Here is a 26,625-nt window from a genome sequence, read left to right on the forward strand (position 1 = left end):
GCAGCGTTGATCTCGTCTCAGCTAATATTCACTTATATTACCGGACAAATTCTTCAAGCAGCATTTAGTAACGCACAAACATTAGTGCTTCTGAAGCGTCATTATCAGCGATACAAATTGCAATATTAAGTGTGATAAGGGTAGTCACTAAAGTGTCATTATATATAAAGAGAGGTCCACTGAAGGGTCATTTATATGTATCACACAGAATTGTCATAAGTTTAATCCACCAAAGGATCAACTTAACCACCAGCTCTACGTCACTCATCGTCCAAATCCGAAACACCTCAGCATAAAAAATGCAGCTGCAGTATTTTATGCAACTGCACCTTAAGCTTCTGAACAAAGGTCGAAGTCCTAACGAGAAATTACACAATGATCTGCAGCATTGGGACCGATGATGTTCTGATCTCAATTGAGAAGACCACAACACCAATAACTGGTCACCGGACTTTCTCCTATCTTTAATATCTATTCTGCAAGCACAAAAACATCTAATGGTTAAAAAAAATGAAAACCGTAGATTTACTAATTACATTCGAGGAGCGGATCCAGGATCAGTTAGGGGGCCCCGCTTATTTATGCATGAAAACAATACTTCGAATAAAGGGGTATAACTCTAACAGAAATATTCGACTCGCCACTAACGCTACTCAATAGACGCGAGAATATTTTGTTTACGTCCTGTGTTGACAGAGGTATGGTCAGTTGGTAAGGTTTTCTTTAAACATGCAACTTAAAGTAGACCAAATTATGAGAGTTCAGACGGGAACAGCGTAGTGCATATATTGTTGGACGTGTACCGGTACAAATTAACCATGACAAATTATCTGAAAAAGCTCAAAGACCCGAGCACCTTGCGGATCTTCTTCTCGTCTCCGTTTGGTGGGATGGAGGAAGAGAGAGAAGAACTGACGCGACGGTACTTCCCTCACATCAACCATATATGTAACTCGCGAGGAGTCCAGTTCGTAGCTATTGATATGAGGTGGGGCATCACATCCGAGTCTTCGGCAACTGCCCAGGTCATCAATATATGTCTCAAGGAGCTGGACAGGTCCGACATGTTCATCGGCTTCTTCGGGCAGGCAAGTACATATATACTGTTTATAGGCAAGTACGTTATGTTTATAGACAAATAAGTAATGTTTATAGGCAATAATTTGTATAGGCAAGTGCATAAAGTCTCTAGGTAAGTGCAATACTGTCTTTAGTTAAGGTATTTCATACAGGCCCATGTCAGTGTATATGTGATGGGCTCATATACTTTTCCTCAAAAATATGGAAGTTGGTTGGTATAACCATGTCAAGAACAATGTCAATAATGACCTTTGCAGAAATTATTTGTCGAAAATATTCTTGATTTTGTCTGAAAAGTAACTTTTGAATGCAGAATTTTAGTGGCGCAAAATTGCCAAAAATGAGCCTGTATGAAATACCTTAAGTGCATTATGTTTTATAATAGGCAAGTATGTAATGTTTATAAATAGGCAAGTACATAATTAGACCGAGTTTCCTCTGGCCCTGACCCAAGACTAGACATTTTGACAGATAGATGTCTGGTGTGGGACATCTATCTGTCAAAATGTCTAAGTCGGGTGTCAGGGCCAGTGTAAACTCGGGCTAGTACATAATGATTATAGGCAAGTACATAATGATTATTGGTAAGAACGCAATGTTCAAAGGCAAGAATTATAATGGTGTACATAAGTAAGTACGTATGTACATGTAACGTTAATAGACATGTACATAATGTATATAATATAAACAGTATCACATTTTGTGAACAAATACTGAAACAACTTCCCATATAGAATATTGTAATGTTGGAGGATTTCAGGTTAGATACATATATATTTACAATTGTACATGGGCTAAACTGTTTTTGGGGTCCCTGACCTCGGTTTTAAGGAATTTTTAGCCATTGACATAGTCTGATTGTATGGTCGTGTCACAGGGATTGGCAATTATCATCAATATACATACAAACATTTTCATATTTGTAGAGAACGAAAACATGATTAGGATTTATCATGCCTAGAACTTATATATGCATTACATTTTTATATTAAACATAGTTATATATTGGATGACTTGACTGACTTGACTGCTGTCTCAAAAGGGTACTGTAGTTAACAAGATCGCTGGATTTTTCAGCACCACATAGACCAATGTTATCATCTATAGCTTAGTTTGTTCATTTCTGGTAGAGGTAGATCTTTATTAAAAAAGAATATAATAAAACCATTAATTTAACTGCGGTCACTTTTTTATGTCGTCTACTAGACGTTGAATTCAGAATACAGATTACTAAGTACACTGCAGCTAAAGGGAAATTCCTCGAGTCTATCAAGTAACAGGTAACTAGATCTGGTTCACCATTGGTTAGAAATATCTGAAAAAGTTGGTTTGAAAGGGGAATTAAAAGTATAAAGGGACATAACTCACCTGCTCAATTTTTGGGCATATATAAATTTCAATGTAAATAATCATTAGTTTACACTTTAGTTCTAAACATTTTCATTTTTTTTCTTCTACTTTATGTATTTAACTTCCTTTAGCAATATGAAATCTTCATTTAAAACACTTTCTCAGATAACTGTATATAAATTTATCATTTTCTCATTCTTTTATGTTAAACTTTTATAAAAATTGCTTAAATGTATCAATAATGAACAAAATATGTATAATGAAAAATGTATCAATGAATGTACCAAAATAGCAGCAAAAATAGCATTATCTTATATATTCAACTCCAGTAAATGGCAGAGTACAGCTAGCTATAGATTTGTTATCCTGTAATATGTACATGGACTGAATATCTAATTGGGCTTGGGATTTGAATCCAGGCCATCTAAACACTAGACAGGTGCTGAGCTATCTGGTGATTGAAGATTATAATTTGAGTCAATAGAGATTCCAGTATACTTTACCCTGATTGTTCAAGGTTTAAAGGGCATAACAAAAAAATAGTTTTTGTTGATTTTTCCTTTTTCTTCTTCTCAATAGCGAGGGACATACATATTTGAAACACAGGTGCTGAATAGTGTTTTTCTATACAAACAGAGGTATGGGTGGCATGGAGCTGACGACACTTCCCTCCAGAAAAACTTTGACAATGCTGCCGGCTCCTATCCATGGGTGTCCACATTTCGTGACAGGAGTGTCACAGAGTTAGAGTTTCTACATGGCCATCTCAATAATCCAGGAGCTCTCCCAGCATTCCTCTGTTTTAGGGACAAGGTTCGGACTTGTAGACTAGTAGATTTGATTATATGCATGCACACTACATATTTTCCAATATTAGAATGTTTATTATGTTTGATGAAATAAATATCTAAACAAATCCTGAATTAACGGTTATTTCATGAAAGCAGACAATCATATTTTAAGAAACATAAACTAGTTCAGTCCTGAACTTTCATTATGAACTATTCCAACCTTTGAATTGGAAGAGTTCAAATTTGTCTTCAGAGGTGAATGAGTTGATATAAACACATGTTAATTTTTAGTCCTGACATGTAAATGTAAGCGGAGGTATGTATATTGCAGGTGAAAGCATTAGGACCATGCATGTTTACCTGATATTTTGTAAATACTTTGGAAAAGATGCTTTTCATTAAATATTTTTCAAATTTTAAGTTTATAGTTACATGTATGAGTGACTCTGCAAAACTGCATGTTTCTCTTCTATATTTGGTATTGAAATGTCTGTTTCATCAGTTCAAACAATATTTTTGGAACAGCTTACATCACCTAAATGTTTGAACCCAATGATGGCCTCACATTATATGAGACAGGAGGAGAAGCTTCAAAATGACATTGATCCAATTGTGTTCATGGTCTGATGAAATACATTTCCTTTCGTAGTGTTTGTATAGTAGGTTGGAACACAACTATGAATATATATGATTACATTTTGTACCTAGGATTATGATTCTAAAATCTGTGAGGAGGCAAAGACGAAAGATGACAAGAAGATGGTGTTTAAGTATTCACCCGAGAGTGATCATGCAGCAGAATTAATGGATGATCTCAAACGAAGGTGTATGGACACAGAAAGTTTGGTAATAAATTAGATAATCAGAAATTTACACATGTTTTCATTGTTCAATGTTTTGTATCAGTACCCAATATCATTTCCTCTAGTGTAAGCCAAACAATTAGTGCTGAAATTTTAAAAAAAAACATGTGCTAGGATCTAGCCAACAAGAGTGATTAATATAAGCTGAAATAACTTGTTCGATAATTGTTGTAAAATGTAAGTAAAGTTTATATATAAAAAAACCCATTATACTATCTTGAATTACTTTATTTCAATTTTAAATGTATAAACATTTGAGTTTTAATTGATATATGTGTATGCCTTTGTTTTTAAGTCCTTGGGTGTCAATTTGTGTTACAAGAATCCCAAAGAGGTAAGCATTCAGTAATATCTCATCTATTTTTCAGTTATGACCCAGCTTAACTCATTCACCCCTGAAACTTCATAATGAACTATTCTAACCTTTGAATTGGAAAAGTTCAAATGTGTCTTCATGAGTATTGAGTTAACAAGATGTGAACTTAACACTTTTCTGACTGCGATTTTGATATATATCTTGATTAAAATGGTAAGGAAAATTTGGACCCTTAGAAATTGTATTTTGTTTTCAAGGGTGCAGAGCTTATATTTAATGCAATACACAAGCACTTGACCAAGCACCTGATGATAAGCAGTGTCCATGTAGTACAGGAGGATCGTAGTACACTGGCAAGGTCCCTCCATGGTGCCTTTCTGGCCAACAAGGTCAAGCTGTATGAAGGTGGCGACCAATATATCACACAGCTCACAAAGAATATTGATGCAGGTAATTTCTGGTAATGATGACTCGGGTAGTCCCAGGTAATAATGACACAGATAATCCTGGTTAATGATGACTCGGGTAGTCCCAGGTAATAATGACACAGATAATCCTGGTTAATGATGACTCAGTTAGTCCCAGGTTATAATGGCACAGGTATTTCCTGATAATGATTATTCAGGTTATCTTACTCAGGTAATGACTCAGAAAATCATAGGTAATGACGACTGAGGTGATCATAGGTAATGACGGTGCATGTAATCCTGGGTAATCACGACAGAGGTAATCTTGGTTAATGATGACACAGGTAACCCTGGATAATGATGACACAGGTAATCCTGGGTAATCACGACAGAGGTAATCTTGGTTAATCATCACAGGCAATCTTGGTTAATGATGACACAGGTAACCCTGGATAATGATGACACAGGTAATGCTGGTTAATGACACAGATAATCCTGGTTAATGATGACACAGGTAATCCCAGTTAATGATGACACAGATAATCCTGATTAATGATGACACAGGTAATCCCAGTTAATAATGACACAGGTAATCCCAGTTAAAAATGACACAGGTAGTCACTTGGGGTGAGGACTTATCTTTGGGCAGACCACTGGAGTTAATGACTAAAGAAATCTATGTGAATGATGACTCGGGATATCTTTGAAATATTGATTCATATCATCAATGAGAATCAGGATACTTGAATTTTGATGGAGGAAAATGTGACTCAGGTTATCAAACCGTTACTGGAATTAGTGACTCTGTAAATCCTGTCGGAGGATTATATTCCTTATTGTATTGTCATATTTGTTTGCATTTGATATTTTATAATGTATGTGTAATTGTGATACACATGTATGTGTTTGTGTCAGAGCCCCCTGTATCCTACCTGATCACTGGACCTGCTGGCTGTGGTAAGTCTGCCCTGATCTGTAACTGGTTACACAGTCTGACACAGAACCCCACCTACAGACACTGCTGTGTGGTACACCACTTTGTGGGATGTTCCAGGGACAGCGCCAGTAAGTCATCAACATGTTTATAACTGTAACCTGTGTATAACCACCACCTGTATATAATGGTCACCTGTATATAACAACAATATCTATATAATTGTAACCTGTGTATTACCACCACTTGTATATAATTGTCACCTGTACATAACAACAATATCTATATAACTTTAACATGTGTATTACTACCACCTGTATATAATGGTCTCATCTGCATAACAACAATATCTATATAACTGTAACCTGTGTATTACCACCACCTGTATATAATGGTCTCATCTGCATAACAACATTATATACATAACTGTAACCTGTGTATTACCACCACCTGTATATAATGGTAACACCTGTATATAACAACAATATCTATATAACTGTAACCTGTGTATTACTGCACCTGTATATAATGATAATCTGTACATAACAACAATATCTATCTAACTGTATATAATCGTAACACCTGTATATAACAACAATATCTATATAACTGTAACCGGTGTATTACCATGGCCACCACCTGTATATAATGGTCACCTGTACATAACAACATTATCTTTATAAATATGCCCTGTATAATGACACATCTGTATATAGTGGTCACCTTTATCTGTATAAAACACCTTGTGTATATCAAAACCTTCTTTTGTCGGCTAGATAATTGAGTATTTCAGTTGTAATGAAGATGTGAAACCACACAAACAAACAACTTTCCTCATAGAGACTTTTGTCTGTAGGTATTCAAAGTATCCTGAAAAGAGTCACAGAGGAGTTGGAACTGAAATGTGAAGAGTTAAAACAAAATGATGTGAGCAGTGGCCATGTTGAATCACAGAAAAAAGAGAATATTGATATACGAGAGCTGATGAGGAAGTTGTGTGTGGTCCTGGAGAGGCTGATATCACTTGGTAAACAACCAGTGGTGGTCATTGATGGCCTGGGAAACGTGAAGAAAACCACTAAGGCTGAAAAGGTACTTAACTGTTGCTGCAGTTGTCTGATTTTCTACCTTTATGAATATGCAATATTGACATAATGTAACAAAGCTTTTCATTGGTCAATAACCACAGAATATTGGACAACAGATCAAATGTGCAGATGCCCCAACTCAAACATCTTGTTTCCTTTAAGGATAGTAAAGTAGATTTCGCTTAATATCGCTTATCATTAGTCAGAGGAAAAAAATGATATTAATTAATCAGAATGTGACATAAATAGAAAACATGTTTTTCTGACCTTTTCAGCTGTCCAAACCCGGAAGTGAACAAGGATTTAAATGTCCAAGTGATATGTTTTTACAAAGAAGACTGTTAAGTAAAAATATTTGTAACTGACACATTTTTTTCTTTATTAACAGTGAAAAAAATTGTCTTATATTTGTTTATTTCATTGAAATATATGCAGCTAAACACCTGCTGAATTCCCAACTAATCCTTATTTCAGCCTGTGTATTGGTTACCAACATTCCTAAAGCAAGCTGTGTTAGTAGTGTCCACCAGACTGTCGGATGAAGACAACATTGCTGAACTGAAGGAACGCAGTTTCCGTGTGATAGACTTACCTCCCCTTGCTCCTGAAATCCAGCGGCAGATCTGTGTGGTAGGTTCACTTATACTGAAGCTGACTTGTATTTGTAGTTACAGTAAAACCTTGATATAATGCCCCTTGTTTCATTTGCCACCTTGTTAACATATTTCAATGTCCCTTTTTCTCGTTTTCTTACAAATTCCTTTATACATTTCCCTCAATTTATTGTCAAACCCCTTTATAATGCCAACATTTCTCTGGACAGATGGTGGCAGTATAACAAGGTTTTACTGTATTCTATGTGAGGATTTAACTCACCATTGGTAAGGAATTCTTAGTTCTATGATACTACGTTCATCATTGCATGATAATGAATTCTTTGTAAATTGGGCATGGAAAAAGTTCATAGAGACAAATTCACTCCAGGTGACTTCGGATAAAACTGATATGGGAAGTGTTTCATGTCTCAAAATGTGCCAAAGGAGGGCCTTCCAAATGATGAAAAAAACATGGGGTTTATGGAAAATTGGCAGGCTCATGGGAGTTCCTGAAGACCTAAAAGTCCTAGATTTGCTGTTGATTCTTAAAGAAATATATTTGTTTGCCTCTATTTCATGGAACTGTGCTTTACATAATGAGTTGATTACTTTGCTACAGAAAACACTACGCATGGCTGGAAAGGAACTGTCTGCAACCCAGGTAGACAAAATTGTACAAGCTAGGCAGACGGAGAATGCTCTGTTCATGAAAATTGTTCTCAACGTACGTATAGTGTCGTCATAGCTAACTTACTAATTATCTATATCAGAAGGGCAAGAAATTCACAGCCTGTATATTTATTTATATAGGATTTAATGGAAAAAAGGGTGAAACATAAGTGCTATGCAATGTAAGTGCTGTACAGTAAATATAAGTGCTGTACAGTAAGCTATACAGTAAATATAAATGCAGTAAATATTATTGCTGTACAGTAAATTTAAATGCTGTACAGTAAATGTAATTTGCTATACAGTAAATATACATACCATACAGTAAATATAAATGCTGTACAGTAGATATGAATGCTGTACAGTAAATATAAATGCAGTAAATATTATTGCTGTACAGTAAATTTAAATGCTGTACATTAAATGTAATTTGCTATACAGTAAATATACATACCATACAGTAAATATAAATGCTGTACAGTAGATATGAATGCTGTACAGTAAATATAAATGCTATACAGTAAATATAAATGCTGCACAGTAAATATAAGTGCTATATAGTAAATACAAATACAATACAGTAAATATAAATAATATACAGTAATTTATAAGTGCTGTACAGTAAATATGAGTGTTATAAAGTACATAATGTAATTACTATGCAGTAAACGTAAATGCTATACAGTAAATAAGTGCTCTACATTATTTCAAAGTATCAAGGAAAGTAAGAGTTAGTGACTTTTAAAAATAATTCACTTGGAACAATTTTTTGCAGAGATATTAAATAGTGTTTGCATACAATAAAGATATTCTTCATAAATTGTCATTACCGGTAGTCATGTCATACACTTTGATGTTCTACAGGAGCTGGTATCGTTCGGTTACTTTCGACTTTTGGACCAGAAGATAGATTCCCTTGTCTCATGTCAAAGGTGGGTGTTCCTATACGTTGTAGTGTGTGATGTGGAATGTAAAAGGTTGGTTGTAGTGTGTACAAGAAATACTGTGTTGTGTGAATGTGGTTGTAGTATGGAAGGTGATGGTGTAGGCAAACAAAATATCGGTTGTGATATAAGATGAGAGTTACCTGTACAAAGTTGGTGTTGCAGGTATAAGGTGGGTGAGGCCTATTCAAGGTAGATATTGACCTTTAGTAAGCAGTTGTGTCATAAAGAAGCTGGTGTGTCAAGTATTAATTGGGGTGCATGAATTAGATTGATATTGCATATTCAACATGGGTGTGGCATATATAAGGTGGGTGTGGTATGTATAAGGTAGGTGTGGCATATTCAAAGTGGGTGTGGTACGTATAAGGTGGGTGTTGCATGTTCAAAGTGAGTGTGGTATGTATAAGGTGGGTGTGGCATATTCAAAGTGGGTGTGGCACGTATAAGGTGGGTGTGGCATATTCAAAGTGGGTGTGGCACGTATAAGGTGGGTGTGGCATATTCAAAGTGGGTGTGGCATGTGCAAGAAGGGTGTGGCATGTTCAAAGTGAGCTTGGCATGTATAAAGTGGATACATTGTTTTGAATAAGGAAGATGTTGGAGATTGGTTTGTTATGTATATGGTAGGTGTGGAATATCAAAAATTAGTTTGGTGTTAGAAAAGCTTTCAAAACCTAGGGTGTTGCATTTAAAAGATGTTATGATATATGATATGTGTTTGTTGCATGTGAATGATGTGTGTGGTATCTCTAATTAAAGTTTCATACAGATCAGGTAAGTGTGGAATTCTAAAAATGACTGTGGCAATTTACTTTCGGATGTGTCACTTAATGGAAGGCACACATGTACATTTCATTAAGCACCAGGAAAATAGAATTAAATTTCAGCATATGTATGTTATTTAAGAGTAAGAAAACAATGGATGACATCTCATAACTAGGGACTATTTTATAATTTTCATATAGTGCTTCCTATTAATGAAATTATAATTGATTCATTTTCACTAGTCCATTATATATAATGGTACAGTCGTTTCAGGTGTGCATCTGATCAAACAGCTGTGGTCCTTATAGACAGGTGGTCCTGATAGACAGGTGGTCCTTATATACAGGTGGTCCTTATAGACAGGTGCCCTATATGTCAATTGTCATTGTTTACAGTGTCCAAGATTTGTTTGGAAATATGCTACAGAGGCTGGAGGAAGATTACAATGTACCGGAACACGAAGGGAACCTGGTGGAACAGGTATCACAGTGATTTATAATTGATATTAGTTGGTACACAAACACAAAATCCAGGCGGGAGTCATAACCATCAACATGGTGCTGGTTATTTCTGTGGGGCTATAATTTTGAAATGAAAGGCAAAAAAGTATGGCTCACTTTAAAAAAAAACAACTCCAAAAACAATGAAAAGGGTAATACCATAAGGTAATCCGGAAGAAAGTAAAAGAAAGATAGGGAAAGATATATTGTCCCGCAAACAAATATAAATGTACATAATTGTTAAGGGGTAAACTCTTATGGTGAGTAACTAATGGCCATTACAAAGGTATCCACAAGCTTATGAAAGGATTCAATTGCTACCCCCCCATTTCATGTTCAGGCACCTACTTGAATAGATCAAATAAAAGTTTACAATAATAGAATATAGTAACAAAGATGATGTACCATAAGAGGGTCTGTCCCACAGGTGATGTGCTCCCTCTACCTCAGTAGACAGGGCCTGGCGGAAAGGGAGGTAACTGGGATTTACGGGATCACCCGGCCTGTCTGGTTATCCCTGTACTATGCCATTGAAAACTATATCATCGATCAGGCGGGACATTTGTAGTGAGTAAATTATCAGTCAAAACTATTTTTCTGATCACCAATACATTTTTTTATGCATTTTGATTCATCATCCAATATTGGTGAAATTGCACCTGATGAAATTTATAAAAAGGAGGAAGCGATTTTGTCCAGTTGGTAGTATACACTTAATTTGACATTCATCGCTAATCTATAAATAAATAAAATGTTTGTGTAAAATAAAATGATACCTCAAAAGCTAGCTGTTGTGTTTTAAAAAAAATCATTAAGTATTGAAACATTTTCTCCAGATTTATACATTTAACAATGTTGACTGAACTCACACAACAGTAATTTCAGATAAGTTCTCTTGACGATATACATGGAAAATGTTTTGAATATGTGTCTTATACTGGCATTGGCAAACCTGTAGAATTTGTCTGTGTCGCTTACATTGTATACAGTTAGTCAAATGTTTGTCCCTATATTCGACATCTTCTCTCAGAGTGTGTACTGTTTCTGTCGTAGTATTGGCCTCAATGATCTCCGGACCGCAATATACAACAGATATCTACAAAAACCAGAGACTAAGTAAGCAAGATTATACTCAATGACTAGAGTTGTTCGTGAGAACTGCTAAATCATTGAGTCGGGACATTTAAAGTATCTGGGTATGCATTTACTAGGTGTTGAATAATCCTATATCCTGGGAGCCATATCACATACCAGTGGGTACAATATCATTGATGTTTTATCGGCATGATTGCAAGATGATCAATAATTACTGTTCACTACTGTATGTATAGAAAGGAAAAAGACAGCTAGTTGGTGTAAAGAATTGGCCCCGGGGATGAAGCAAGTTTTCAAATCACAAATAATTAATTCGGGCTTCAGTTGCCCTCTGTTATCATTTTTTTCCTAGCGCTTCTCACTTTCTGTATATATTCCACCACCGTGCAAGCATAAATTTTGAATAATCCTTTAATAATTTGTTTTTGTAAATTTGTTTAAGGTCATACTACTTGAAGAAGATCATCGGGTACTTTGAACAAAACCGAAAAGTAAGCATATGTTGCTCCTATCATCTTTTCACAATATTTGCCCTTTGTCTGGTGAGCTGTCTATACTACAGAAACTTGTGTAAACTCAGTTAAGTAACAAGTTTGCATCATGCTGTTTGACAATGACATGTCCATAGTACTTAATTGTATAAGGACTCACACAGCTAAATCAGCCAATCAGTAAGTGTTTCATACGATTGTAATCCCTACCTAAAATTTGTTCCGGTTTAATACAGTGCCTCTGAGTAATTTAAATAGGTAATTGTTGTCATATTTCACATTAAAGAAAATCTACAGATATTGAACTTTAGAAAAATGTATAGCTTTAGTAGATTTTAAAATGTGAATGGTGGATTGATATGGGATCAAATGTAAGGGGGTGTTCCCGTCCCATTTCACTGGTTTGGCTTGTAAGCTCCTGGTTGTCAAAAGCAGACGCCTGTAGTGATCTTATATGCCTCTAAACTCACCAAAAAATGCCTTTTGAAGCGTTTGTCAGGTATGTATCTATGAATCTAGACAGTTGTCACTAGTGTTGAACCTCAAATATTAACGCTATTAGCTCAAAAGCTTAGTAATAACATCTTGTAAATGATTTAGTTGTGTGGGTCCTTTAACATCAACCTGGCTGTTGGGAATGGTAAGGTTTATAGGTGTGCTGAGATGTACATAGTTTCCATACACTTGTGCAGCTTCGATACATGTATGTGTAATATCTTACCTTTAAGTTATCTTTGTATCTATTTCAAACATATAATGACATACAGTACGTACAGTACAAGCAAATCACACCTTGATATGATTGATATGGGGTTTTATTTCCAGAGATTAAAGCAATCAGTGTAAGACCCCCTGTATTTTAGAGATGTGATTTTGCAGTGGTGCTTTTTTTCCCTACCTAAATTTCACAACTGCCTATGCCTGCAAGAATAAGGAAAATAATTTATATTCATATTTTTTTAAAAGTTGGATATATTTATGATTTCTTCATCAAATTGGGAAAATTAGGCACTTTTTGGTTCTGTTCCTATGCAATAAAGTTACCAGTCTGACAATTCATGTAATCAGCCAATAAGCAGATGATTGGTTCAGGGAAATAGTTACACTACATATGTAAGTATACTTACCTGAGTTCTAAAGCATGTCTTCTGCCTGCATTTCCCTATATAATGATATGTCAGGAAAATTATTAAAACCCATCTACATCATCAGATATTCTACCAACTTTTGATTCATACAATTTTGCAGAGTTTAGGGCACTTCTCTGGAAAGGCGAAGAAGAGCTACACTGCGTCACGGGTAGCGTATGAACTGCCCTACCTACTTAAGAGTTTGGGAGACCTGGAGGGGCTAGCTACGGCCCTACTGGACTTACAACTCGTCCTCACCCTATTGGATGCGTACGTGTTTGTAGCAAGATAATTGACATTTTATCTCCTGAGATTCATATTAGGGAATTTATATCAACAAATGTTCTGTTTCAATGTAGTTTTGTGTGATAAGTGGACAGAAAAAAGGTTAAAAAAAGAAAAAAATGGAAGTACAAAAGATGCATTAAAGTTAGCATTTTGAGAAAGAGTGATTTTGGTCTATTTTTTTGCATATGTCAAAGATGTGTTGCATTATTTTATGGCGTTGTACATCTGTGTGTCTGTTCAACGCTTTGTTTCCAATCAATAATGTTGCTAAATTATTACTTTCAAATTTCAGTAAAATATGGTCAGAAGATGTTTCTTTATATAGAAAACTGAGGTTATATGTTACTGTAAATATTGCAGTCTACCTGATTAGATTTAACATTAGTAATCCAATTTAACCCTTTCACCGCTGTAGACCATAATGGACTCATCCATATCAATGCATTGTAGAGTCTACTAAAGTTACATAGGCCTAGGGTGAGAGGGTTTAATGTTATTTTGTTGGGAACCGCATATTTAGCAAAGGTTATTCTACCCCAACTGCAAAATTAAGGGGTTGGGGTATACTGGAATCAGTGTGTCCTTTCTCTATGGATAAACTGATTCCAGTAATAATTATTCGCCTAAACTAACCAGCTAATTTCTATAAAACTTTATATGCATGAATGATACATCATATACTCACTCAGTTGAACACCTGAAGGTTATATTTTGGTTACAGCAATTTTTGAAGAGTTGTTGTGGCCAAATGTTGCACAATTTATGTACTTTTTTTTTTCAAGCCATGACCAGACAAATCAAAACAAATTATGTAACAAATTTCAATGAGATTTTCTGGGAGTGATACATAAGGGGATATACTTTCCCTCAAATGGCCAACTTTTGGTTTTTGGAATTCAAGATGGCCACCATGGCCTCTGATTGGCTGAGACAATAGAAATTTGTAACTTACCTGGGTAATGGTTCTATGAAGCTTACTTTGTGGGAGTGATATATAGGGGACATACTTTAAAAGAACAATAGGCTGATGTTAAATTCAGATATTCAAGTATAGCCTCTGATCTGATTGGCCAAGACATTTAAATAACTTCAGTTGTTGAGTGGGATGGGGTATTATTATGCCTTTGGCCTTTCAGTTCTACCTGGGTAAAACTCATACATATTCAATAAGCTTACTGAAATCTGATTGGTTGATGGTTTGGCAACATATGTGATCTGTAACAGTGTGATATTTCATTGTATTATACAGGGATGGTAACCTATACCTGGTGGACCTATGGAAGACGACTGGTCTACAGTGGACGGAGGTGGCCAGACGATACATTAACGCTCTAAATCAGACAGTGGTCAACATTTACCTGGAAATGGAAGAGGATGACACCCTAGAAAACGACTCTGCAGGAGTCAGGGTAAGAATTGATCGAATCTTCAGGACTAAATTTGGGTAAAACTCGCAAGAACATTAGGGATTATGAGAAGAGGACAGGAGGATCAGGGCTATTACCTCAGCATTGGCACTTGAACACTATAAAATACCTCTTTTTTCGGAATACTATCACTCAGCTCACAGACTAAGCCATTGTACTGCCCAGTGATGCCTTGTTAACAGTCAGCTCACAGAATAAGCCAAAGTACTGCTCAGTGATAAAACTCATCTCACAGAATAAGTCATCATACTGCTCAGTGATGTCTTGTTAACACTCAGCTTACAGAATAAACCATAGTACTGCTCAGTGATAACACTCAGATAACAGAATAAGCCATCATACTGCTTAGCAATGCCTTGTTAACACTCATCTCACAGAATATGCCATACTATTGATCAGTGATAACACTCAGATCACAAAATAGGCCATACTACTGCCCAGTGATGCCTTGTTAACACTCAGCTCACAGAATAGGCCATAGTACTGCCCAGTGATGCCTTGTTAACACTCAGCTCACAGAGTAAGCCAAAGTACTGCTCAGTGATGCCTTGTTAACACTCAGCTCACAGAATAAGCCATTGTACTGCTCAGAGATGCCTTGTTAACACTCAGCTCACAGAATAAGCCAAAGTACTGCTCAGCGATGCCTTGTTAACACTCAGCTCACAGAATAAGCCATAGTACTGCTCATTGATGCCTTGTTAACACTCAGCTCACAGAATAAGCCATTGTACTGCTCAGTGATTCCTTGTTAACACTCAGCTCACAGAATAAGCCATAGTACTGCTCAGTGATGCCTTGTTAACAATCAGCTCACAGAATAAGCCATAGTACTGCTCAGTGATGCCTTGTAAACACTCCGCTCACAGAATAAACCATAGTACTGCTCAGCGATGCCTTGTTAACACTCAGCTCACAGAATAAGCCATAGTACTGCTCAGCGATGCCTTGTTAACACTCATCTCACAGAATAAGCCAAAGTACTGCTCAGTGATGCCTTGTTAACACTTGTTTAATGTTATTTCAGATCCTAGACACAGTGTTGATACTGCAAGAAATATTTGAGCAAGTTGGAGATTTCCATGCAGCAGTGATGATTATGGAACATCACATCAAAATATGTGTAAGTGGAAGGAGAAAAAAATTGTCATTAAAGATCATCCACCAGCTAATTAAGGTCCTATTGTTATAAAGAATACAATATATCAAATGAAGCAGTCTTAGGCTGTCTTCTGATTGTATCATAAGACAAACAGTTTTAAGAGGCTTTTAATGGGAAAATCCACTTATTAACTTATCAAGTTAGCATGACTCAACAATCATCTGTACTTCACTAATACATTTACATGTTAGGCCATATAAGTTGGTATGTTTGTAGAGCATTTTTTTTTGTATAAAGGAAATAATTTACCAGTATTTCAACTTGTCATATAAATAAAATATCAAATGTTTTAAAATTAAAAAAAAAAAATCATTTACATCACTGTTAATCAAGTGTTGAACATTTTCAGGAAGAAAATTTATCAACTGGAAAACTAAAAGACATCAAGGTTATGATGTATGTGAAATATTCTTTAGCCTGTTTGTATGTGGATCATAGCCAGTTTACTGCTGGCGAGAAACTTCACATGGATGTCTACAAGTTTCGCAAAAGGTCGGTGTCGAGAAGTATATATGTCTATGAGGTCACAAACTATTGCTTGAATAGTTTGTGACCTCAATGTTCATCCTCCCATGGCGACCTTGGAAATTTTAAAACCTTTCGTGTGACCTTGAAAGGTGTGACCTTGAAAGGTGTAACCTAATGAGTTGTTAAATGATATTAGTGAGGGATTTAAAGTTCTCCCTTTGTCTGTGTCGCGTCTGTTTGTGCATCCAGGACCTTAGTAAAAAAAACCTTCTGTACAAGATATCCCACGAATCCCTAAACCCATTTACTTCATACTTGCACCATAGAATGTTAATATTAAGTTCTACACTTGATTAAGAACTTAGAGGTAATAAATTAGATTTAAAGAGTCCACTGTCACGTAAAAGATCACACTTGATCACTTTTGAAGTAAAAGGGTTTTGTACTAGATATCTCATGTACCTCTCAACAAATTTAGTTTATATTCACACCATAATATATTGTAACCCTAGCATTGAGTTCTACACCTCATTATATAGTGGTAAACGGTCAAGGTTAAAGGGTCAAAGGTCATGTCAATCTAATGAAAATCATCTGTTACATGGCTCCGCTCAGGCGTAGTACGAAGTTAACGAAACCATGTAACATATGATTTTAATCAGATTGAGGTCATGTGCAACGCAGGGTGGGGAAAGGGGGATATAACTATGTGAGCCTTTGCTAACCTTGTTTTTATAAATCAGTACCAGATTTACTTTAATGAGACGTACTGCTCCAGAAAACAGCTACTGTATTTTAATTTGTAGGATTGTTGAGGAAGCTGGTGACAGTGTTGGGGAGGAGGACAGGAGGGCCCTTGGAAAATCGTACCACGGATTACATGTATTGTACCTACATTTACAAGATGATGAAAAAGTAGGTCACTTTTACTATCACTTATTTTACCCTGTCAGTTTTTCATCTTAATAAGCCATTAACAAAATGTATACATCTGTTAGTTGTCATGTGGTGTAATCTCTGTTTTTATATAATTACCAGAAATACAACAAAATGAAGCATGAATTTGAAAATTGGCTTTAAGATACAGGAACCGAAACCAAAAAAAATGTAAATATTGGACCATGTGGCCATTTTGTCTATTTAGGTCTCATCAGTGGTACTTAACTCATCCACCCCGGAAGACACATTTGAACTCCTCCAATTGAAAGGTTGGAATAGTTCATTATGAAATTTCAGGGGTATATGAATTCATGTCAAGAGAATGAAAAATCCATGTCTTTTAGCATCCCAAACATTTGTAAAGTACATCAAAAAGGTAAAAGTGCCTGTAAATCTCTTCATAACGTTACAAATTAACAACTTTTGGCTACAACTGATACAATGTAATTTATGCTTATTAAAACTAGTTTTTCACGTAACTAGCTACAAGACTACAGCCAAGCACTTGGACCATTAGTTCACCAGCACAGTCAACCATATATAAAATAATTACTAAAAAAAAAGAAAGAAATAAAGCACCTATTTGAAAAAATTGTGGAAACAGGGAGCCGAAATCTCTGTAATTTCTCTGCAGAATACCAAGACGTTGTAACGTAATTTTCTGACGTTTTTGTCACTATTACAGGCTCTGGAATACGTGGAGAAGTCAATGGAACTAGAGGCAGAGGCAGACAATGTTGACAAAAGTGATCTAGCTGCCTCCTACACCAATATGGCCACCATCAAAATGAATTTAAAACTTCTAGACGAAGCATTGGAATACGCCCTGAAAGCATTGAAGGTTAAATTCATGTAAAAGGCACAGGAAAAAACCCTGATGTTCCAATCAATGAATTGTTTAAAAAGTTGAATTTATCAAGCACTTGAATAATCCAATAAATGAAGTTAAAACTCTGGCTAATTGTACGTTTTCTTTGTGCTTTTGAAGGAACATGGTGGAAAAGTAACTTTACTTTAATAGTGAGAACAAAAATTGAAGAAATTTTGACTGATACATATTTGTTATAATCGGCTTGACTAAACTTTTAAACTGCTCTTCGAAATAAGAATTCTCCTGTCTACCAAAGGCAGTAGAAGTATCTTGAGAAACAGTACAGGATCAAATCATTGTTTGTTTTAATACGTACAGTTGGAGGAAGATATCAGTTTTGGTCACCTGCCACCAAAGATAGGAAACCTCTTTACCAACATTGGCCTTATCTACAGAAGAAAGGGTGAACTGGATACTGCAGAAAAGTATTACTTCAGGTAAATACATCTTATTTACACACCTGTACTGATACATCTGAAATGATCAACACATCTGTACCGAGACTACATCATGTATACACCTGTACTAACACAACTGTAATGACACACCTGTACTGACATTGCATCATGTATACACCTGTAATGATGCACCTGAAATGACACACCTATAATGGCACACATGTAAATTGTAATGACACACCTGTATTGACACTACATCATGTATGCACTGTATTGACATACTTGTAGTGACACACCTGTAATGAAACACTTGTAATGACATACCTGTACTGACACATGTACATGTGTAATGACACACCTGTACTGACACCTGTACACATGTAATGACACACCTGTACTGACACATGGTCATGTGTAATGACACACCTGTACTGACACCTGTACACTTGTAATGACATACCTGTAATGACACACCTGTAATGACATACCTGTACTGACATACCTGTACTGACACACCTGTACACTTGTAATGACATACCTGTAATGACACACCTGTAATGACACACCTGTAATCTCACACCTGTACTTACACTACATCAGATACATGTCTGTCTTGATACTTTACAGATCCTTACAGATCAAGAGACAAGCGTTTGGTCATCACCACATCGATATTCCAATATCGTTGATGAATCTAGGCACTCTTGAGGGAATACGTGGGAACCGTGAGAAATCGCTGAAATATTTTCAAGAAGGTCTTGATGTTTATAAGGTAAGTCGCTTATTTCTTATTTGTAAAAAATATTGTTATGATACTACGTTATACTCTGCCCTGTATTAAGAAAATAATTTAACAAATCTAACATTTTGAATAGTGTGTATTGCATGTCTTGTCGTCACTTTGTTCCAAAGTGTCAAAAAATCAAACTATAAGTTGAACATAAGGTAAGTCTATGAATAGCTTTTAGAAATTATAGACTTGGTAATTTCTACTAGAAAGCTTGAGCTCTAAATAGAAGTTACTTTTTTTCCCCCAAGGATGTATTACGTTGAAAACAGGATTTGAAACAAATGAGGTAATTGACGTCATGGTAACAATGATAAACTTTCACATTTTGTTAAAAATTATCGTTTGAAATAACTATAATTTGTTTTCAAATGGCATTCATTTGAACTCTGTTAGATATTGTGTTTTTACCAGTAGTGTTACCTTGTGTGATACAGTTATGACGTGATATGATGTACAGTCAATCTTCCAAAAATCAAACTTTGAAGATTCAAACTTCTCCATGTGTTGAACTTTCGGCATAGCCCGGAATTTTTTTCCTTATATACCTTGTTACACTACTATTTTGAAGTATAACCAAATTATTGGCAAGGCCCATATTGGTTATGAAAACATTGAAAATTACAACTAATAAACAAAATTGAAATATTCACATTTACTAGAACATTAAAATGTCCCGTGGTGATTTTAACAGTACATTATTCGGAAATTAACTTGACAAAGAAATGTTGAATTAGGTAAGAAATGCAAATATTTATATTTAAAATTAAATGTATTAGTCTGTGTTTCGTCACATATTTAAAGAATCACATTCTGTCTTATTTACAGGATTTCAATGTTTAATATCTGCGAGTCGAAGTCCTGATGTTTCAAAATTTTTCCAGATAGTCATGCAAAGTTCAAAACATAAAAGTTTGACTGTACATTGTTATTGTAACACAATTAAAATTCACTTCTTCAGGATCATAATTGATCACATTACTTGATTCTACCACTATATGTTTTGTCTTTTCAAACAGGCACTGAATGCAATGCCAAACAATGTGCAATATCTGATGATACAGGAAAATTTCCTTCTCACAAAGTGGCAGTTGGGAAAACAAGAAGAGACTCTGGAGGATTTCTTTCCTTTCTGTATGTTGCCTCAGTTTCAATGCCTGGTCTGTAACTTGGTCCATTCTTTCATTGTGATTAGCTGATTATAACTTGGTCCATTCCTCCTATCTGATTGGCTGATAATAGCTTGGTCAATTCCTTCAGTATGATTGGCTGATTATAAATTGGTCAATTTCTACAATGTGATTGGCTGATTATTAGTTGGACCATTTCTCCAATGTGATTGGCTGATTATAAATTGGTCCATTTCTACAATGTGATTGGCTGATTATTAAGTGGACCATTTCTCCAATATGATTGGCTGATTATAAATTGGTCCATTTCTACAATGTGATTGGTTGATTATTAATTGATCACTCACAGCACTATAACTGCTATATTTGTGTCATGCTTGATACTCCTTGGGCTACCCCCACTTTCACTCTCTACACCCCTGGAATTTGTCTTAGCAAAATCGAAGGCTCAGTGTGCACCACCTTGTGGATGAGATGAAAAGGCTAGTTTGATCTTTTATTGTACATTAAATGAATCTGTCAGTCGCGTAACAGTAAAATTGACTGACTTTGAAGTAGGTGTCTCTCCTCTGTAATCTTCAAAGGACAGGTATCAGCCTAGCGATTGGTCAGGTATTTTCACCTGAGACCAATCAAATAGCTAGCGGCATGCCTTCAATTTAGCCATGACATAGTCCAGGGGTGCAGAGAGTGAAAGTGAGCGTAACCCCTGGAGTATGGAGGATGTATTTGTGTGTGAGTTATATTGCCATGTGTTGGCTCACACGACTAGAAAGAGATATGGACAAAGACAAAGTTGAGGTAAATATAAATGTTTCTCTTACCCTGGACAGGTGTATTCGCTTTTTTACCGGTGTGAGATTTCCTTGTCTCACCCTAGGGTTGAGATGGGGGGATTCCCCTATTCCTAACAATGGCATGACGCCACTTTAACAATACAATGATGTCACGTCAACAATCCATCAACGTCACGTTAACCCTGAATTTAGCATGGAACGTTATCATTACATTGTGCATATGATACACAATGAAAGAACAGTGGAAGAGCAAAAGAATCATTCACCCCCTTGTGGGTGAGATAGTGGAATCTCAACCCTCGGGGAAAGATTCTTTAGTTGCCAAACACTCGGCAAAGCCTCGTGTTTGGCAACTTAAGAATCCTCCCCCTCGGGTTGAGATTCTCCTATCTCACCCCCAAGGGGGTGAAAGATTCTATTATTCTGTCCATATCACCATATATTCACTGAAAGTACATAATTGTTATATTAGATATGAAATTTTGCTGTCTTTTTACCATTAAAGAAGACTGAATGTAAGGAAATCCTTATGAGAAAAGTACCGCATGAGAATTTTGACATTATAATTGAATTGACGACATATAGAGAATATTGACCTGATGTTTCTAAAAATAATATCTTCAAGTTAATATCGCAAATCACAGACCTCCATGTGATTATGATCTAACCAATGAGGACGAAGGAAAAATGGTGTCCTCTAATATTACAGTTAACGTCGTGGAGAAGGAGGGGCGAGTCAACTTCTGTCTGGGATGGTTCCTTACTGATGTCGTTAAATACCTCATTTCCAAGGAGCGTAACTCGGAGGCCCTTCGAATCACTCTTGCCCTCATCAACAGCAAGCTACTCAGCGCAGTCAATATTGTCCATTTAGACCACCTTGACTCCCAGATGTTTCCTCCAGACAAACGTCCAGTGCGTCCAGCCAGTATGTCACTAGACTACGCCCTCGAAAAGTAAGTTAATCTTAAAATCCAGCCTCAGTGATGTATTGTGTACATTTGTACATTAGGACTGCAACGGTGGTTCACTATGCAGAAGTACTAAAACTCATACAAAAATATATGATTTTTTCATATTATTTCCGACAAGTGATTGGCCAGTAGTGCATCACGTGTCCACCGATAAAAACCGATATTGACTTGGAGCGTGTGATTTTTTTTTGAAGGATTGGGTGTTTCTAAAAATAGAATTATGACGTGTCTCCAAACAATGCACCGTCTCACTTCCGAAGCTTTTTCGTTGTGTTTTTTTTTCCAAATTGCTTACCTAACTGTTTTGTAAAATAATAAAACAATTGTAGCCTTTAACTTCGGTCAATACCTGGATTTATCAACCCGAGAAAAGATATATTAACCTCGGCCTGCGTCCTTGGTTAATATATCTTTTCTCGGGTCTATAAATCCAGGCATCGACTTCAGCCAAAGGCTATAATTGAATAATAATTAAGTATATGACATATCTAGAACTCTGTAAAATCCTGCACTAAATCATTATGAAGTTGACCTTTTGAGTAGATACGTGTATATATATATACCAGGTATATATTGTGATACATATCATATCGTAAGCATCATACCATGATATGTATCGTACCGTGAGGTATGCGTATCGTTGCAGCCCTATTGTATGTATCACAAGAGAACACAGTATATATATATGTTATTGTTGATCATTTGTGTAACTGATTCTTTAATTTTGCAGTTTAAATTATCCAATCATTGGTCAATTTAATTCAACAAATGTAATTTTTATAATCTCAATGCTCAGATTGATTTTATTTAGGAGATTATGTAATTGAATGTAAAGAATTGTGTGAAATAGAAATATTGCTTTTAAAAGCAAAATGTGTGTATTTATGTCATTCATTGGTTCATTCCCAGATGGCCTGAAAGTCCTGATCTTATTCGACAAAAAGCTGTGAATTATTTGATCCCAAATGGTGATGCGCATGAGTTTGTGAGACTTCTGAACAACATACATGACTGCACGAATCATGGTGCAGCGGTGTACGATTTCGGAATTGGGATGCTGGACACTGATAACATTGATGCTGTGATGCTTTTGGCTATATCTGAGGCAGCTCTAGAGAAGTACCCCAACAGTGTTGTAAGTTATATGGCAAAGTTGATATTAGTATAAATCTTTGTACTTATAGGTTACTGAGGTTGTTGGGGGTTTAAAACAACTTTGTAATAGGCACTTGAATCCATCACCGGAATGTTATATTTCTTAACGACCCTTTCTACTCTTTCAAATGAAATAAATACACTGGGAATTGTTGAAAATGATATAATTATATTTCTGACAAATCTTCAGTAAAAATTATTGATTGTGACGTCCCTTATATTGTTGAATTGATGTCACGTTATTGTGTTAATGTTGGATACAACTGACTCTTCCTGAATGGTGATTAAATACTCCATTTATTGAAAAGGCAGATTTGATACATACCCATTTATAAGAAACAGTGTAATGTTAAATTGCTTTTAGTGGACATATATACTGTAATAATTTAGTCTTGCCTGTAACAAGCATTTTCATTGGCTTAAAAATTTATTTTATCAGCCCATAACGTAAAGAAATGACGTCGCCGTTTGTAACGTCGCTTTTGATTGGCTTATACTGCAGCGCAATAATTTCTAAGAGAAAATAGTCCATCAAAAAAAGTGGATTTCCACAGGGATTCTGTATAGTAGATTAAATTATAAGGATTAACTTGAATATATTTTTCATGTTATGGAGCTGTAACACAAAAAAACGGAGTGTACTCTCATCATAAACCGCTTCATGGCTTATTTAGAGTACACTCCAGTTTTTTGTGTTATATCTCCATAACATGAAAAATATATTCAAGTTAATCCTTAAATAATGGAAAAGTATATGGTGTGGAAATGCTCATGTTTTTCGCATTGAGTAAATAAAAATATTCCGCACACAAGTATAAAATTATGTATATATGTATATTTTACAGATTATAGATATATAGGTTTTCAAACCGTTGCCAACGCGAAAATTTCCACACCACGATTTGTGTCTGGTAATTGATAAGAGAAAATAATATATGGTAGGTAATTTTATTTTAAGGTTAAATACACATCATATATTTGGCGCAGCTGAACTAGGTCCATATCCAGTGACCTCAGTTATTTAGTTAGCACAGCTAGCTTAGTAATTTAGAGCATCCCTCTTAATTCAGAGGTCCCAGGACAATAAGAGCGTCCCTCTTAATTCAGAGATCCCAGGACAATAAGGCATCCCTCTTAAATCAGAGGTCCCAGGACAATACGATAGAAGTCTGGCTGTTGCATTTTTACTTTCCTGTTACATTTGGCAGCCAACTATATATAACCTTAAATATGCAGTATCATCTTTGAAATCCAAGGGTCCTGGTTTCAATATAGATATCTTCTCTTTACCCTTAGAATACTCAGTATGTCATAGCAATGTCAAAGGCTCTCATGCACCCATGAAGACACATTTGAACTCTTCCAATTCAGAGGTTGGAATAGTTCAATCTGAAACTTCAGGGGTGAATGAGTTAAGCAACACCTTGCTAAGGATACAATTATAGACTAGACGAATGATTTTGATGATGATCAAAGGAATTGTGCAGCAGCGTAGTGGTAAAACTGACCGGCTTTGAAGTTGGGTGTCGCTCCTCTGTATAACCTCCAAAGAACTGGTATCAACCTAGGGATTGGTTAGGATCCTATACCTGAAACCAATCAAATAGCTTGCTTTGAGCCTTTGAGTTTGTCATGACATATTCCAGTGGTGCCAAGAAGACGTGTTTCGAGAGCCGAACCCTTGGATTTCGGGGGTTATACAGTGTATGAAGGTTAAGGTCATCTCAGGGATCCATCATGTACACTGTCATAGCTTATAATGTAAGCAGGCTTATTTCATTATGTTGCAGGGTTTCCTTAGAAACATGGTTTCCTGCAGGAGAAAAGAAGGTCGGCATGACCTTGCCCTTGAAGGGGTGAAGAAGTTGTTTGAACTTGTACCAGATGATGCTGAAACTGCCATTTTGACTATTACACAAGCAGTCTTTGCATGTGACATTGATCTAGGTCGAGAATATGCTTACAAGACTAAGGAGCGTTTTCCTGATAATCAGGAGATGTTAGAGAAGGTAAGGTAGTCCTCTTTTGCCTCAGTAGAAAATAGTTCTGTAAAGACGAGATGTTGGTTAAGTTAGATGTTGGTAAAGACAGGTTTTACTGTAGATGATAGTAAAGTCAGGGTTCATTAGAGACAGGTTTAACTGTAGTATCGATATTAATATCAGGGTTCAGTATAGACAAGTTCCACAGTATATTTTAGATGTGTAGAGGCAGGTTTTAGTGTAGATGTTGTTTTAGTCAGAATTCAGTATAGACAGGTTCCACATTACATGTTAGTTAAGATGTGTAGAGGCAGGTTTTACTGTAGATGTTGTATAAGTAAGAATTCAGTATCGACAGGTTCCTCAGTACATGTTAGTTAAGATGTGTCGAGGCAGGTTTTACTGTAGATGTTGTGTAAGTCAGAATTCAGTATAGACAGGTTCCACAGTAGATGTTAGTTAAGATGTGTCGAGGCAGGTTTTTCTGTAGATGTTGTATAAGTCAGAATTCAGTATAGCCAGGTTCCACAGTACATGTTAGTTAAGATGTGTAGAGGCAGGTTTTACTGTAGATGTTGTATAAGTCAGGATTCAGTATAGACAGGTTCCACAGTACATGTTAGTTAAGATGTGTAGAGGCAGGTTTTACTGTAGATGTTGTATAAGACAGAATTCAGTATAGACAGGTTCCACAGTAGATGTTAGTTAAGATGTGTCGAGGCAGGTTTTACTGTAGATGTTGTATAAGTCAGCGTTCAGTATAGACAGGTTCCACAGTACATGTTAGTTAAGATGTGTCGAGGCAGGTTTTACTGTAGATATTTTATTGTTTTTGTAAAATAAGTCTGTATTGATAATAACTATGTTTTGTTTAATCTTTCCTTAGGTGGATGACCTGTTGAGTATGATGGATGAAGCAGAGAATGAGTGGAAGGATCAGGGTAAAACCACCGAAACAGTCAATGATGGAGAGTGAAACAGAATAAAACAGAGATTGAAACATGTTTCATCTATGCAGCTATTTCATATCTTGTCAAAAACGATTGTTTGGTAGATTTCGTCAAAAATGGTTGCTAAATTTGATCAAATGTGGTCATTTAGTCTTTGGGATCAATAATGGGCCGCGTTAGACAGATGGTCGCTTAAGGTCTTAGAGTGTATTGATAAACGGAAATAGGAAGTACCCTGGTACATCACTAGTTGAAAATCCAATGTAGGGAGACAG

The 26,625-nt window shown here is 35.9% G+C and overlaps 1 protein-coding gene across 1 annotated transcript; it reads left to right on the top strand.

The window, feature by feature from the left end:
• Positions 1-676: 676 nt before the first annotated feature.
• Positions 677-26,625, top strand: LOC110443790 (TPR repeat-containing protein DDB_G0287407-like). The gene is made up of 27 exons (XM_021488204.1): positions 677-1,088; positions 3,067-3,243; positions 3,930-4,067; positions 4,380-4,418; positions 4,658-4,850; positions 5,723-5,872; positions 6,598-6,833; positions 7,304-7,459; positions 8,045-8,149; positions 8,959-9,026; positions 10,202-10,286; positions 10,734-10,873; positions 11,360-11,422; positions 11,844-11,892; positions 13,141-13,292; positions 14,560-14,719; positions 15,765-15,860; positions 16,249-16,391; positions 17,174-17,282; positions 17,992-18,147; positions 18,496-18,614; positions 19,203-19,347; positions 20,382-20,496; positions 21,999-22,245; positions 23,173-23,398; positions 25,209-25,427; positions 26,287-26,625. Exons 1-27 carry the CDS (start codon positions 819-821, stop codon positions 26,374-26,376), a joined length of 3,846 nt encoding a protein of 1,281 aa, XP_021343879.1. The 5' UTR covers positions 677-818; the 3' UTR covers positions 26,377-26,625.

The sequence above is a fragment of the Mizuhopecten yessoensis genome, unplaced genomic scaffold (assembly GCF_002113885.1).
Source record: "Mizuhopecten yessoensis strain PY_sf001 unplaced genomic scaffold, ASM211388v2 scaffold716359, whole genome shotgun sequence".
Lineage (NCBI taxonomy): Eukaryota > Metazoa > Mollusca > Bivalvia > Pectinida > Pectinidae > Mizuhopecten > Mizuhopecten yessoensis.